At 46.4% G+C, this 15,751-nt stretch overlaps 1 protein-coding gene across 6 annotated transcripts in view; it reads left to right on the top strand.

The window, feature by feature from the left end:
- Nucleotides 1–15,751, top strand: part of FN1 (fibronectin 1) — a 55,723-nt gene that overhangs the window by 22,758 nt on the left and 17,214 nt on the right. For 4 of the 6 annotated variants that reach the window (XM_071563002.1, XM_071563005.1, XM_071563003.1 and 1 more), the window contains exons 19-28: nt 510–782; nt 4,028–4,294; nt 5,825–5,919; nt 6,895–7,063; nt 8,081–8,167; nt 8,887–9,078; nt 11,409–11,681; nt 12,735–12,917; nt 14,207–14,296; nt 15,399–15,668. In XM_071563002.1, the coding sequence (XP_071419103.1) occupies nt 510–782; nt 4,028–4,294; nt 5,825–5,919; nt 6,895–7,063; nt 8,081–8,167; nt 8,887–9,078; nt 11,409–11,681; nt 12,735–12,917; nt 14,207–14,296; nt 15,399–15,668 (1,899 nt within the window). The remainder of the gene's footprint in view (nt 1–509; nt 783–4,027; nt 4,295–5,824; nt 5,920–6,894; nt 7,064–8,080; nt 8,168–8,886; nt 9,079–11,408; nt 11,682–12,734; nt 12,918–14,206; nt 14,297–15,398; nt 15,669–15,751) is intronic. The other 2 variants (XM_071563007.1, XM_071563006.1) reach the window with 1 other exon arrangement.

The following is a 15,751-nucleotide window of genomic DNA, read 5'->3' as shown; positions in this document are numbered from 1 at the left end:
TGTCTTTGACTACAGTAAGGCCAAATCAGCCCCTGTACTTGTTTAATTATAAAAGATGGATTTTAAGTTAATTATAGGCATTCAGAACATGCTGTGGGTTTTGAAAACCCTCTCTTCTAATTTGAAAAGGAGATAACTGTTTCCAGTCTCTGGAGTGGTTTTTTTTTACACTCTAACTTTGGTTCTGCATGTACTTGAAATTCTGCAGTGTATTACATCTGGTCTTTCAGTTCTCTCTGTCACAGCAAGATACGTGCTGTGATTGAAGGCATCAAATAGTTACAACTAGGTAGTGGCATTTGGCATTGTCATCTGCTTGAAAATATTGTCTGGGAATATGTGTAGACTTGTATACAGTAAGGTTACCATGACTTCTTAGTTTGGTAAATATTCTTGGGCTAGCCATTGTTCAATCAAAATTAGTTTTTCTTCCTTCCATGGAAACCTGTAACTTCTCCTGCCAATGACTAAGGACTCCCTCTGATGCTGTTCTATTCCTCTGTTTTCAGGTGAAGTTCCTTCCCCCAGAGATCTGCAGTTTGTGGAGGTTTCTGATATCAAGATCACCATCATGTGGACACCCCCCCAGAGCCAAGTGTCTGGGTACCGAGTGGAAGTGATCCCTGTCAATCGGCCCGGCCAGCACGGCCAGAGGCTGCCCATCACCAGGAGCTCTTTTGCTGAAGTCATTGACCTGCTCCCAGGAACCACTTACCTCTTTAAGATCTTTGCTGTGAGCCAGGGCAGGGAGAGCAAACCTTTGACTGGAGAGCAAACCACCAGTAAGTGTCTTTCCTTCGTGCTTTCTTCAGCCTTCTGAAGTGTGTATTTCTCTGTCGCTTAGAGAAATGTATAAACACAGCACTTGAAGTGCCAACAGTTATAGCCCAGGAGGAATCCCAGAAGGAGGATGACAGGGCTGGGAATTCATTCAGTCTAACAATGATCTCTTCAGCAGATTTATCCTCCTCCAGGGCTTTCCAATGGAGTTTAACTCTCATGACGCTTTAAAACAATTTCGTATGGCTGGAATTCAACTTTTTTATTACTCACTGAGAATTGATGGGCCCTGCAGTTCTTTTACAGCACAGATCACAGCCTGTGATTTTTGTAATTCTGTTTTTTTGTGTGTGTGGATACCTTAGGGCAGATTTCAGTATGACTTAGGAGCCTTGCTGAGATTGCTCTGCAAATCCCTATCTCCCTTCTGACATCTACATGCATATCTGACTCCACTGTCAGCAGTGGCACTTCTGCCTGCACATGCAAGAAAGATGGAGGTTTTCAGACAGAAGGAGAAGAGTTTAGTCTGGATTTGGGTGGTTATCTCCATTTTTGATCCAAGAGAAGCAGATCAGGCAGAACCTGGGACATGTTTCATTTGAACAGATCCTGTTTGTTGGGCAATAGAAGGGTGACTTGGTGTTTGTGGTGCTCTGTGACTGGATCACTTCATTCAAAGGACCAAAATTCTGCTGCTGTTCTGACACTTTCCAGTAAATGAGAGAAACTTTTGAGGGCCCAGCCTGACTTAGGAAAATGAGAGGGAAGGAGAGGAAATGGGAAAGGAAATGTTAATATAGCCATGCTGTTTGAGAAATAGCCTTACTTATATCCATGAAGTTATGAGCCATGAATAGTGCCTCTCCCTTGGCTTTGCAGGGAGAATGGGATCCTTATGCTTGTGCTTTGACATAGGTACCTAATTTGAGTGCAACATATGGTATGAACACTCTCCCTCCTCTTTCAAGCAAGGCTTTCAAAAGCAGGGATGCGACTTTGGAATCTGAAGTCCCTTGGAAGCATTTAGAACAAGAAGGGCTCAGTTCCCAGTTAGATCTGTAATTTTTTGTGGTTGTTTTGAGGAGCTTTGGCTAGATATAGAGTCCCTCTGAAGGTCCACACAGAGGTGTACATCAGAGCATAGACATTTAATTCAGACAGCACAGGTCTAGTTACAGATGTCTGGAATCATTTTCCATAGGCTGTGATCATCCGTTTAACTGCTTTGCCTAAACCACAGTTCAGAAAGTATTCACATAAATTGCATCCTGTAATTGAAAGTCCTGGGAAACAGAAATCATTCAGGGTTCCCAAGGAAAACCCTGCAGCAGAAGTCCCTTCCCACGGTGTAAATGTGATTCTCTTTTTGGCCTTCCGTTAAAAAAAGTCTGCAAATAAACTCAGAGCGTGTGTGCAGCTTTTTAATCTTCCCCTTTTTCCTTTACTATGGGGAGAGGAAGTGATAAAAGCCTGATAGAACTGGCAAATTACACTGTGCAGAAGGGAGCTGACTTTAATCTACACATTGGAGAGAGACAATCCTTGTCAGATGAGACTTAGCACAGATCTAAGTACCCATTGACTCTTTACCCGTGGGTTGGAGATGGGCCTAAGGAGTGTCACACTCACTCTTCCTCTTCTAGAACTTCTAGAATTTCTTTTTTTCAAATAGTGGAAGAAAGAAGTCTTCTCTTCCTTTGCCCTCCTTGGAGAAAACAAAAACTTCCCTGTGAATCACTGGGAGAGTGATGAAAACATTAATTTTTATAACCAAAATGTTATCTTTTCAGGAAGAGAAAAAGCATTTGCCATCAAAAAAGAGCATTTATGAAACCTCTAGTCACTGCTCTTAATTTCAGTATATGATTAGAACCTAGAAAAGGTGGAGAAACTTGCCATGTGGCCACTATAAACCCCTTGCTGCAGCCAGTGCTACCCTGCCAGCTACACTGGGGGCAAATTGCTGGAGGGTTTTTCCCCTTCTGAGCATCATCTTGTCTCAGCCAAAGGCAGGGACACCTCTGCCAGTCACTGGGTTCCAGAGAAGTGCTGGGGAGGCTGTGCTGCTTCAGCCTGTTGGTTATGTAGTTATGTGGGTTATCAGCTTCAGCAGCTTCCTGGGTGCAGTGATGAAAAGGAGAGGAGGCCTGGTAAAAGCTGTTCCCTGAGTCCCATGGGAGACATGAGCATGCCTGGAGTTGTTGTGTGGTCAGTTCCATGGGGTGACTGGCTTTGTGTAGATCTAGGAACTGGTTTTCTGCAAGGAGTTGCTGACTATTTATTTTGACATTCAAATGACAAAGTAGGGGTGGTTTATTTTGGGAAGGGATTTTGAGAGGACTGGGCAAGGATTTAAAAGAATAAATCTTTTTCATGGAAAGGGGCTAAAGTTAGGGTTCCATGCTTGTGCTGACAAGTCTAAACTGAGCTGATTTGTAAAAAAATGCTCAGCATTCATGAGAAACTGTTGAAATTCCTGAGTGTGCCTGGGTTCATCTGTCTGGCCTCAGCCTGCATTCCCCATGGGAGACCACATGTGGCAGTGACCCAAATCAGAGCAGCCCAGAATGCCCAGGTCTGCCTGGCTCAGCTTTACTGGTACCAAGACATGGATGTAATTCTTTCACTTCCATTTCCAGCTCTTTTATGGTCCCCACCTTCTCTTCCTACTATTGCACTGGCACAAGGTCTCACAGATAGAATGATAGAATTGATTGGGTTGGAAAAGACCTCCGAGATCATCAAGTCCAACCCTTGGTCCAACTCCAGTCCCTTTACCAGATCATGGCACTCAGTGCCACGGCCAAGCTCAGCTGAAAAACCTCCAGGGATGGGGAATCCACCCCCTCTCTGGGCAGCCCATTCCAATGCCTGAGCACTCTCTGCAAAGAAGTTTTTTCTCATCTCCACCTTCAATTTCCCCTGGCAGAGCTTGAGCCCATCGTGCCCCCTTGTCCTATTGCTGAGTGCCTGGGAGAAGAGACCAACCCCCACCTGGCCAGAACTTCCCTTCAGGCACTTCCAGACAGTGCTGAGGTCACCTCTGAGCCTCCTCTTCTCCAGGCTGAACACCCCCAGCTCCCTCAGCCTCTCCCCACAGCACTTGTGCTCCAGTCCCTTCTCCAGCCTCAACAGCTTCCCTATACCCTCGTGGTTTGTGTGTGGAACGGACATGCTTTGGAAGTGGAGATGAAGTAGAGATTCACCTGTAAAGCTGAGGGGTGTTCTGCTTTTCTTTCCCCAGAGCTTGATGCCCCCACCAACCTGAGGTTCCTCAACACCACGGAGCACTCGGTGCTGGTGCTGTGGACACGGCCCCGGGCGGTGATCACGGGGTACCGCCTGACAGCGGGGCCCACGAGGGGAGGGCAGCCAAGGACCTACAACGTGGGACCCTCTGCCACCAAGTACCTCCTCAGGAACCTGCAGCCTGGCACAGAGTACACCGTGTACCTCGTGGCAGTTAAAGATGACTTGCAAAGCAACAGAGAGACTGGAGTCTTCACAACTTGTGAGTGAAACACACACATAATGCCCTGGGCCTTCTTCAGAACCTGTGCTCAAAGTGGCTATTGTGAACTGCTTTACAGAAGCAGCCTTTTGAAGTAGCAGTCCAACAGAACAGCTTGGGAAGTAGCCCTTGTTCTTCTTTCTGAGCTATCTGGCACGATAAAGAGTTATTTGCATCAAAAAGCTTTTAGTAAAATGCATTTCAGCTTTCCTGATTATTAAAAAAAACAAAGGGAGGGGAAACTTACTACTGGTACCTCAGTTCTTGTTGAACTGAATGTCAGAGGAATTGAATTTTACTTGATCTTTCTAATGGTTTGGTTTTAGCATGACAAATCAAGGAAAGCCCCTTAAAATGGGCAAGGAACAATTAATCTGTCATTTATACATGAAAGCAGTCATTTTTCAAGCCCAACCATACCATCTAAGGCAACACAACTGCAGTTACCCAAACTGACAGAAACATGGAATTCTATTTTTTTTTTAATTTTTTTTAATGTTTCAGTCATCTGTACGTGTGCTGTTGGCTTGGAAGAAATGTTAAGCAAATACAGGGAGGAGAGGGAGCTCTGTAAGAACCCACACATACTTCTAGAAAGAACAGTTAGATTCAATGTTTAAATAATGATGGTGCCATCATATAAAATAACAAAATTCAAAGCCATCCAAGCCCAGAACCACATCCTCTTTTCAAAAGAGAATGTGGTTTCCTTTAGAACAATGTGAAACTATAATATGGGTTCAAACTTTCAATCAGAATAGCACTGTTGACTTTGGCAAGGTGCTTTTTGCTGACAGTCTCATCTATAAATATTTCTCAATTAGTGTATGATTTGCTATCTTAGAATAATATTGCCATCAAATTCTGGCTCGTCTGAATGAAACCAGTCCAGTTTATAGATCAGTCAACAAAATCTTTTCATTAATAACAAGGTAATTTCAGATTAAACTCAGCAGTGTTACTCAGGCTGATTCTGGCATGCACAAAGGCTTTGGCTTCTGTGTGATGTTCCTGACAGATATCAATGAGACCACAGATGCCTCAGCCTGACTTTGAGCTCCCTTTCTGCTGACTTCAAAAGAGTTGAAGATGTTGGTGAGGAATAAGATGGTCCTTGCTGTGATAGCTGGGATGACAGACAAGGGCAGAGTGTTCTGCTGATTGGGTTGCATATGGTGGGTGAAGGAATAAAACAGCTATTTTTTTGAGGAACACTTTATACATTGTACCAAAAACCAATATTCCCCAAATTCTTGGTGTTGGATGCACAGAGGATCATGAGAACCAGTTCAGTATTTTTTGTTTTCCTCAGGAACAAAAGCACTACCTAAGACCACTTGCACACTGTGCCTGTCGAGCTGAGCAGCAGACACAAATCATCTGTCAGATCTTTCTCAAATCACTTCAGGAGTGCTGTAGTTCAGCACTCATTACCTACCCCTGGCTCTTTGGACTGCCTTAGTCAGGTTGTCTTGACTGTTTTGAGCCATCACAGCAGGTGGACTTCAACTCTGCCAATTCCCTTCACAGATCAGCCTGCTGGCTCTGTTCCTCCTTTCAACACAGAAGTCACGGAGACCTCTATTGTCATCACCTGGACACCTGCCCCAAGGATTGGTTTCAAGGTAGGAGAAACTTAAGGCCTCCTTCTTTTTGCTCTTACTCCATTGTGGCTGGGAGGGCAGATTAAAGCTGTTTCCTGTGGAGTGCAGTGAAGATTGGAGCACAAAGGGAAGGGGTGTGGAAGATCTGCTGCTTACAGGAGGTGGGTTTAGGTGGCAGAGGTCAATGCAATCATGGGGTGTCAGGTCAAGTTCATCTAAAATACAGGTTACAGGATCACCAGCAGGCGTTCAGCACAAGGGCCCATAGTTATAAGTCAGAATGCTGATGGTTGTATGGGGGTAGGAGTGTTTGACACCGAAGAGCAAGCCCTGTGTAACAGGGTGGGTTCTACAGTTGCTGGAAAAGTGAGGCTGAACACTGTTGAGGGTTCAGAAAACACAGAGGATCGTTATTAACAGGAGTAACCGAATAGCAGGAACCCAAAGAGAGGAGAGAGAGAGAAGGAGGGAGACTAAAGCACCAAGCCCAAACGTGTAAGCACCCCACTCACCAAAGAGTTGCTCACATAAGGTCGTCCTACCAACTCAGGACACTCCCCCAAGGCAGGGGCTACATCCTCTAGGCATTGGCACACAGCAGGTGTCCCTGCTGGCTTTTTTGGGGGAAAAACCCACCAATACCAAGAGCACGAGCCCTCTCGCCTTTTTCTGAGCCTGCTGGAGACATCTACCTAGGGGAGTGTGGCCACCACCCCACGCCCTCCCCCCAGAAAGAGGTTTCAGGCTCTGCTCTCTTTCTTTCTCCTTGCCCCGCCTCCCCTCAGCTCTCCTCCAAAGGCTGTCAACCAATAGGAGAGACCCAAGTGACTTTAGTTTATGCAAACTCTGTCTTCAAGAATGAAGCCTTCACTCTCTCAGCTTTTGTTCCCTAGAACTTGGGAGGAGAAGGAGAAATCTTTTCACAGGTAGCATAAGCAAAAGCACAGACCATAATGTCAACACTTTCAATTGCTGATGCACCTTGCTCTCCTGCAGCTGGGTGTGCGCCCCAGCCAGGGCGGGGAGGCTCCTCGGGAGGTGATCTCGGACTCGGGCAGCATCGTGATCTCGGGGCTGACCCCCGGCGTGGAGTACACCTACAGCCTGACGGTGCTCATGGACGGCCAGGAGAGAGACACGCCCATCGTCCGCAGGGTGACCACACGTACGGCACCGCTTGTGTTCCGCGGTTATTCCTTCCTCTGCTCGCTGCCCCCGCGCTCCACAGGATGTCCTGTGCGAGTCAGTCGTGGTCACTGCCTCCTGGGGGGGTTGGTCTGATGCACAGGTGGCAGTAGTGCTGTGTTGGGGTCACCATTTCATAGAATCAGTTGGGTTGGAAAAGACCTCTGAGATTATCAAGTCCAACCCTTGGTCCAACTCCAGTCCCTTTACCAGATCATGGCACTCAGTGCCACAGCCAATCTCAGTTGAAAAACCTCCAGGGATGGGGAATCCACCCCCTCTCTGGGCAGCCCATTCCAATGCCTGAGCACTCTCTCTGCAAACAAGTTTTTTCCCATCTCCAACTTCAATTTGCCCTGGCAGAGCTTGAGCCCATCGTGCCCCCTTGTCCTATTGCTGAGTGCCTGGGAGAAGAGACCAACCCCCACCTGGCCAGAACTTCCCTTCAGGCAGTTCCAGACAGTGCTGAGGTCACCTCTGAGCCTCTTCTTCTCCAGGCTAAACACCCCTAGCATTTGTAGGGGTAAGGTGGGTGCCTTTGTTGGCAGCCAGAAGAGGTCAGGCACAGCAACATCAGAAGGCTTAGAACTTACAACTACTTTATTTTTAGTTACAGCTTCAGCTTTTATGTCCTCTTGTCTTCAACATGCCATCACACTATTGGTTAGTCAGTTCACCAGGCATACATGTAAACATTCTCCTGGCTACCAGGTATCTCACATTCTACAGGTGGCTCTCTGCTCCTTACGGGTGAACTCCAAACTGGTTTTCTCTGAGATACACTCTGAACTGCTCCATGTCAATCTCTTCATCAATTACCTCCACACACGCACTGTCATCCCCACAGCACTGTCTTGTGTGTGCAGGGCCACATGGCCTCAGGAGAATATTTGTAGCTAGCTCTGCAGGGTGAGGATGTAGTGTGGGGAGAAGGGGTGCTGAGGCAGCTGGCCAGGACTCAGTGCCACCACTGACCCGTTTGTGTGACCCCTTGCAGCTCTGGCCCCACCGAGCACGCTGCGTCTGAGGTCCAACCCTGATACCGGGATCCTGATCGTCTCCTGGGAGAGAAGCACATCTCCAGGTAACTGTGGGCCCAGACTGCTCAAACCTCCTGTAGCAGAAGGCCAATGCTTGTTCTGTGGTGCCTTGCAGTTCAGCAAGGAGGCTTTGATGGAAAACTTGCTGTTGAGGAATTTGAGGAAAAATGTAGGTATTTCTAGATATATTCAAGAATCTAATTCACAGTTAAGTACAGCTTGCCATAGGACTCTTAGCATGGAAGGTAACTTACTCTTTTGGAGTGTGAATGTGTTTAAATATTTCAGCTGTTCTAAGGGTTTGAAGGATTTTTTCAAATATCCCCAGTGATTTAAAAATAGTCCAAGGGAAGGAAAGCAAAATGGACCACAAAGATTTCTGGAAGTGATTGATGAGTTTGTGCTGTTGAGAGTAGGCAAGGAAGTTCTGAAATTGTTCTCCCACAATAGCTGATGGGAGCTGTACAATTGACTTCCATAAAAGGAGAACTGAAAGCTTTTGAAAACCCCTCTCTTGGTCAGTAGCTGAATCTTTGCTTGACAAGTCATGAGATTTTCAGTTTGCTGAGGAAATGCAGTGAGAGTGGCATGGCTGGCTCTGGGGGAGCTCATTCTGGGGTCCCTGATGAAGCACAGCCTCTTGGCTGCTGGTCTCAGGGTGGCAAAATCACCTGTGAAATGCATGTTTGTCTCAGCTGCTGTCCTGAGCCCTGATGCAGCTGAGCACAGCAGGAGATCACTGCACAGCCTCTCTGTGTTCCAGGCATCACTGGGTACCGGGTGACCACTGTCCCCACCGATGGGCAGCAGGGCTCTACCCTGGAGGAGGTCGTGGGTGCAGATCAGACCTCCTGCACCTTTGAAAACCTCAACCCTGGCGTGGAGTACAACGTCAGCGTCTACTCAGTCAAGGATGACCAGGAGAGTGTCCCCATCTCCGAAACCATCACTCCAGGTAAGGAAAGGATGAGCAGCAGGTTTAGCTACTCAAAGCCCAGTCGCTGAGCCTGAGAGCTCTGCATTGCACAGCTCCTACTAGTCTGATGACAGAGAGCTTAGACTTTACATTTAGTCTCAAGAAACGGAATAACAATGTACCAACATGTGATAGAGGAGTCCTTACACCCCTGTACTTCTCTGCATGGGCAGACACATTGTCTGTCACAGGGTGGTAGCAAAGAGGTGTATCAGCTGTACCCTTACACTGAGCTGGAGAGCAGCAGAGACTTAATGTAGCATCTGGAGCACAGCTGGTGGGAACAGGAAGTAGGTGAACAGAGAGTGGGATGCAAGCACAGGAGAAATTTTGGCAGCAATAGTGACAGAAGATCACCTGAGCACAAGGGAGAGGAAAGCCAGGATTGAAAGGTCTATCACTGTAGCACTTCTGGGACAGAGTGGTGTGTTCCACCTGACATGACATGCTGTGATGGCTGCAGAAACCACCTTGGCAGCCACAGTAGCAGAATTAATGTGCATCCCCCCAAGTGGTTTCATTTCATTTTCCTGTGTGAGGGGCTTTGTGTGTTTGTTTGTGCTCAGCCCTGAAATGATGCCAGCTACTGTATTTGCTTGCTCCTGTAACACTGCTTACAATTTCCACGCTTCACTGAAGTGCTGTGTGCTCCCAGGAGTGAACTAATACTGTGACACTTCACAATTAAAGCAGTAATAGTTTTAGCCCTTCACCATTCTCTGGTGGGGAAAGCTAAGAATGTATGTCTCTAGCTTTTAGCAGTCTTTAAAGGTGATATGGTACATGCATTCCATGTGGATAAACAATGATTTTACAGAAAACTGGGGCTTTTTTGCATCTGTTCTGTGAAATAAGTATATTCCTTGAAGGACATTAAAATACAACATAACCACCACTATTAAAGCAATATTTCTGTCCCATAATACCTTTTCAAGCTAACTTGTAATGATCCAACAGGATGGATATCAAGTCCTGCATCTTTGACTCACCTACTGGTGTCTAATCCGCAGTGAGGAAAACCATCCATTACTTCCCACTGATTTCAGGATCACCCTGCTAAAAGTTACACAGCCAAATCTTGAGGTTTAAATCAATACCAGCCTACTGACTTGAGCAGCCAGTGGTTTGGCTGTTGTCAGTTAAAAGATGCATCTGAAATTACCCATTCCCTGCCCAATTCTGTTGGCCCTGCAGGAAATGAGCACTTTTGCTAATAGGAATAATATCAGTAGGGAAAACAGTCACAGCTGTGCTCATCCACAGAAATGTAGGCAGTATCTGGAAGGTCCTTAAAGAGCATCCTTATTCAGTGGCTCAGATCTAAGATTTTGAACAAGTTAGCCAACAATGTCAGGTTCTTGGCCACAGCACATGCTGGGCATAACCTCTCAATATGGGAATGTTGTCACTCTGACAGGATTCTTATCATCTAAGGGGCATTTTTAACCATTTACTGTCTTTCCTGAAAGGTGTTTTATTACTCACTGTTCCATATCATCTGTTTTTAGCACATGCATTGCAGCAGGTAGTGGTAAGTAGAACTTGAGGAATTCTGGGCCAGACCCTCAAGCCATTACAGGGATTTGAGGCTTTTTTTTTCCCAAGTCCAGTGTAAGTGATTTAGACAGTGGATGGGTCTATCCTGAAACTTTGATGGTTCTCCCTAGCTGAGGGTCTAATCTGATTTAACCCCTTCAGATGAGTTGATATTTTTATGATTCCTGTCATAAAAGTTAGATTCACCATTTGAAAAAAGCAAGAATTCTAGAGGGTCAATCAACCCTCTAGTTATTTCAGAGTTGTTGTTTTATTTATGCATTAATAGACTTTGATCTCTTGTAGTATACCTGTAAAAAAAATATGAAAAGGGGGCTATGTTTCCTCTGTTTCTATTTTCATCAGAAAATGCTGGGTCTTTATGGCTCATCATTACTCAAAGTAGATTTGTTGCAGGTTAAGTGCCTCTTGTAGGGCTTTTTGAGAATTGTTGTCTCTATAAAGTGGAAGCACATTATCTGAGGGTGTTGTGGTTTGAGCTTCTGCCTGCCTGGGGAAGCAGCTGGAGACTGCATTGAAGGGTAAATATTAAAAGACAAAATGAAAAAAGGAAAAAGCTAAAACACAACAACATAAAAAACCCACCAGAGACCCTCCTTTTCCCCCAAACCCCCAAGAGAAATTCTTCATATCACCGGAATTGCTCCTAAAGGTCTGTCAATGTTAATAGTGATGTACACTGCTTTTCTCTCCCTTGTCTTTCTTTGCCTCTGTGTGTCTCTGCCTTTCCCATTGGCTCTTTAACTCATTAGAGGTGCCCCAGCTCACTGACCTAAGCTTTGTTGACATAACTGACTCGAGCATCGGCCTGAGGTGGACCCCGTTAAACGCCTCCACCATTATCGGGTACCGCATCACTGTAGTTGCGGCAGGAGAGAGTGTCCCTATTTTTGAAGATTTTGTGGACTCCTCAGTAGGATACTACACAGTGACAGGCCTGGAGCCGGGCATTGATTACGACATCAGTGTAATCACACTCATTAATGGCGGAGAGAGCGCCCCCACCACTCTGACACAGCAAACGGGTGAATCTTGACAACTTCTGTGTTTTGGGACATGGGCAGCGTTCCATGCTGGCACTGGCTGTCAGGGTGAGGGGGCTTTGTCCAGAGAGGAGTTGGGCCACTCACTACAGGGAAGCTGGACAGACCCAGCTCCCTCCTTCCTCCATGTGGCAGCTGGGCATGGATATGCGCTTCTCCTTTTACAGATTTGAGGCATTTCGATACCATGAATGGCTGCAGACTTGCCAGGCTCATTCACCTTCTGCTGTTCAGATTTCCAAGATCCACTTGGAACAGAGCCTGATACATGAACTGTGTGTTCTTCAGCCTCTAAAACTGGGAATCCCCAAAATAAGAGTGCCAATGGGCAGACCAGCTCAGCAGACACACCCTCCAGCCTTGACAGCTGGTTGGGTTTCCAGCAGTCCATTTCTGTGGTGGCCCCACTCTCTCCACAATGCCCCAAAGGGTGCAGAGGGACATCACTCCCTGAGGACATGCCAGTGACAGCCATGCCACACTGTCGAGGGTCTCTATAGTGCATGAGCAGAGGGTGAGCTGGAAACTGGTTCTTGCATGAAATCCTGATGTGTTTGAAATTCCTGAGGCTGTAAATCCTTCAACACAAGTAGAAGTAGAGTCATAGGAAATTAGTGATATACCCTCTCCTCTCCTGGGTGTGCATGTATGGATTCTAGATGAGATTACTTTTCCATCTGTAAGCTGCTGTATGGCAACTTTAAACCTCTCTTGGCACCACATCTGTGATATGAAATCCAGCTGCTTGAAGCACATTACTGAAACTTGCTACCTTGTTTTCAAATGAGCCCCATGGGGTGTATTTAAGGTATCAGGAATTGCCAAGAGGTTAAAGCAGCCTGACAGTAGTACAGACACATTTTTCTCTTAACCGTAGTAGAACCAAATGTAGTTTAGAAGTCTGTTTGCATGAGTCTGGTGCAGTAGTCAGTAGTCTTATGCATGAGATACTTGCTGTGGTGATTCCCTGAACATACATCTTGGTCAACTGTTATGAACCAGCGAACTGAGGTAGGTTTGTTCTTTGCTGTGTAGCTGTGCCTCCTCCCACTGATCTGCGCTTCACTAATGTGGGGCCTGATACCATGAGAGTGACTTGGACTGCCCCAACTTCCATCGTGCTCAGCGGTTTCTTGGTGCGCTACTCACCCGCCAAGAAGGAGGACGACGTTGCAGAGGTGACAGTTTCACCTTCAGACAACATGGTCATCTTAACAAGTAAGTGGGTCACCTACATAAGTCAAATAAATATAAATGGCACCTTACCATAAAATCATAGAATTGTTGAGGCTGGTAAAGACCTCAGTGGGCCGAACCATGAACCCAGCACCACCACCATGCTCACCCCCGAGCTGTGTCCCCAACTGCCACCTCCACACATCCCCTCAACACTTCCAGGGATGGTGGCTCCACACCTGACCAACCTTTCAGTGAAGACATTTTTCTTAATCTCCAACTTTGACCTCCCCTAGTGTGACTTGAGGCCTTTTCCTCTTGTCCCATCAATTGTTACCTGGGAGAAGAAACCAACTTCCCCTTGCTGCCACCTCCTTTCAGGGAGTTGTAGGGAACAAAGATCCACATGACCTAAGATGAGGCAAAAGAAAAATGGCTTACTCTAGGTGTAACTGGCCAAATTCTCAGCTGACCTAAGCTGATGTCTCAAGTAGCCTCATACAAACTCACACTAAATGGGCTTTGGCTGCTTGTTTTACCCAAGTTAAAGCCAAACCACAGGAAAGCTTTTTCCTATCAATCCAAGGACAGTGATGAATTAGGCTATTGGGCAATGGCATTGATTTGCAGCCTGGTTATGTATTAAGAGTAAATACATATGGTTCACCTGGTATGCCAAAAATGTCAAGGACTTGCAGTGCAGAGGTTCAGGGAGATGAGCAGAATGTGCAAAGGGTCATTGCTCCATTGGCTTTGTATGCTCAGAGCAGAAAATACACACTGTTTGGAACCTTACAGAACATGACAACAAAATGTGGGCACTTTCAAAAAGCTGACATGAACTTTTGGCACAAAAGCCACGTTGTATTTAAAGTTAGGCTTTTTTTCCTCCTATGTCCTAAAATCAGGTTGGGTGAGTGAGAGACAATACCTGCTTTCAGAATAAGAGTCCAAATCTGGAGCTCATCTGAGTTAGAAATCCTTGGCCCTGTTCCAGTTAATATCAGCTGAAGCTTTGGCCTGGTGCATAACTGAACTATGAGACTGACTAGAAGGAACCTTGTGGAAAGTGAATTGCTGCTAGTCAGTCTCCACAGACTGATGAAGAAATGATACAGGATTTTATGCTGCTTCAGGCTAAAGCACTGAAAGCAGATATAATACCACAAAAATAACTGGCTTAGATTTTTGGTTGTCCTGGAGACTGAGATCTTCCATCAAGCAAAACCTGATTATCTGTCTTAAGAAACACTGTTAAAATTGTGTAGGTTGAACAACTTGTAGCTATTAGCAAAGAAATATGTCTAAATTCCTGTTCTTAAACTCCACAGACCTGCTCCCTGGTACTGAATATCTGGTGAAAGTCTACAGTGTTTCTGAGCAGCATGAGAGTGCACCTTTGTATGGAATCCAGAAAACAGGTACCTGGATGCCCCCTGAGACATGTGGGGTTAATGCCATCCTTTAAGAAAACATTCATGGGACTTCTTTGCCCTTTCTTTTGGGTTGCCACCTCATTGATGTGTCATCAGCTAGGTGATCATCAAATGGTGATCATCCAAGAGCAGCGCAGATGCACATCTTGGGGAACGCAAGGAAATTCTGTGTTTTCTTTGTCTGAGAGGCATAACTGCTATTTGTTTTGGATAGAACATTGTAGACCCTGGTGTGAATGTACCCTGAGAACAAGCCCAGGCAGAGCCTGTTGTATCTATCACAGGGTCTGTCTCATCCCATAACTCTGTCACTGAGTTTGCTGGTCACGTGCAATGTTTTCTGCAGTGTTGTCTGTGCGTGCCACACATGCTGTTGCCTTCCGGTGCTTGTTTAACTCACTTTGATCCTGAGCACTTACTTGTTTGGTTCCATGGCTGAGTAGCATTTGGTTCCTTACCCGGCAGTGTCGTGGTACGGAGCTGCAACTGTTGAGTGGAGTTCTCCAGGTCCTGGGGCTTAGCCTGTTACCTAGAGGGGTGTGCTCCCTCCACTGTCCCCAACCATGTGGCCCCCAGGGAGCCTCCAAGGACCCACAAAGAGACCACGGGAGAGGGATGAGAGAAAGAGCTTATTGCTCAAGGGTGAAGGTTTACATGGACCTTGGAGGGATCCAAAATCTACCAAGGGGGCTTGGCTCTGTGCCAGTAGGAATAAGGCGTTTACAACCAATAGAAAGGGGTAGATAGCATCCAATCAGAACACCTTTTTGTAACTTCCTTCCAGACCCCCAGATACATTCCTCAGAGGTGAGTAACAGTTATCTCAAGGGATTTTGGGAAGGAGAAGCAGTGACTTTGCAAAAAAGACAATAGAAACCATTTTGTACATTTAAACAATATTAAAAACCTCAGTTGTTAAGGCATTAGAGTCAGCTTCCTCATTTTCTTCACAAGTCCACTTCTGACAGGACTTTTTCCATTCCACATATTGTAAGTCGGATGCTACACAGAGCTTAGGAAAACAGGCAGTGGTGATGATGGCAACTAGTTTGTGGAGCTCAATCTCTTGTCTCTTTGTAATACCCAGGTCTTGATTCCCCCACTGGCCTCGACTTCTCAGATATAACTGCCAACTCTTTCACGGTGCACTGGATGACTCCCCGTGCCACCGTCACCGGGTACAAGATTCGGTACCAGCCGGAGCAGGGCGGGGGCAGGCCCAAGGAGGAGCGTGTGCCGCCCTCCCGGAACTCCATCACCCTCACGAACCTGCTCCCGGGCACCGAGTACGTGGTCAGTGTCATCGCCGTCAACGGCAGGGAGGACAGCATGCCCCTGATGGGCCAGCAAACCACGGGTGAGCCTTGAGGGAACGCTGCCTAAAAGGTGCAGTGAGGATTTTAGGTGTCCTCTGGTGAAGGAGTTGCTGTTGAAGCAGAT

The sequence above is a fragment of the Pithys albifrons genome, chromosome 8, assembly GCF_047495875.1.
Source record: "Pithys albifrons albifrons isolate INPA30051 chromosome 8, PitAlb_v1, whole genome shotgun sequence".
In the NCBI taxonomy this organism is placed as follows: domain Eukaryota; kingdom Metazoa; phylum Chordata; class Aves; order Passeriformes; family Thamnophilidae; genus Pithys; species Pithys albifrons.
This window is presented reverse-complemented; position numbering and strand designations above follow the sequence as displayed.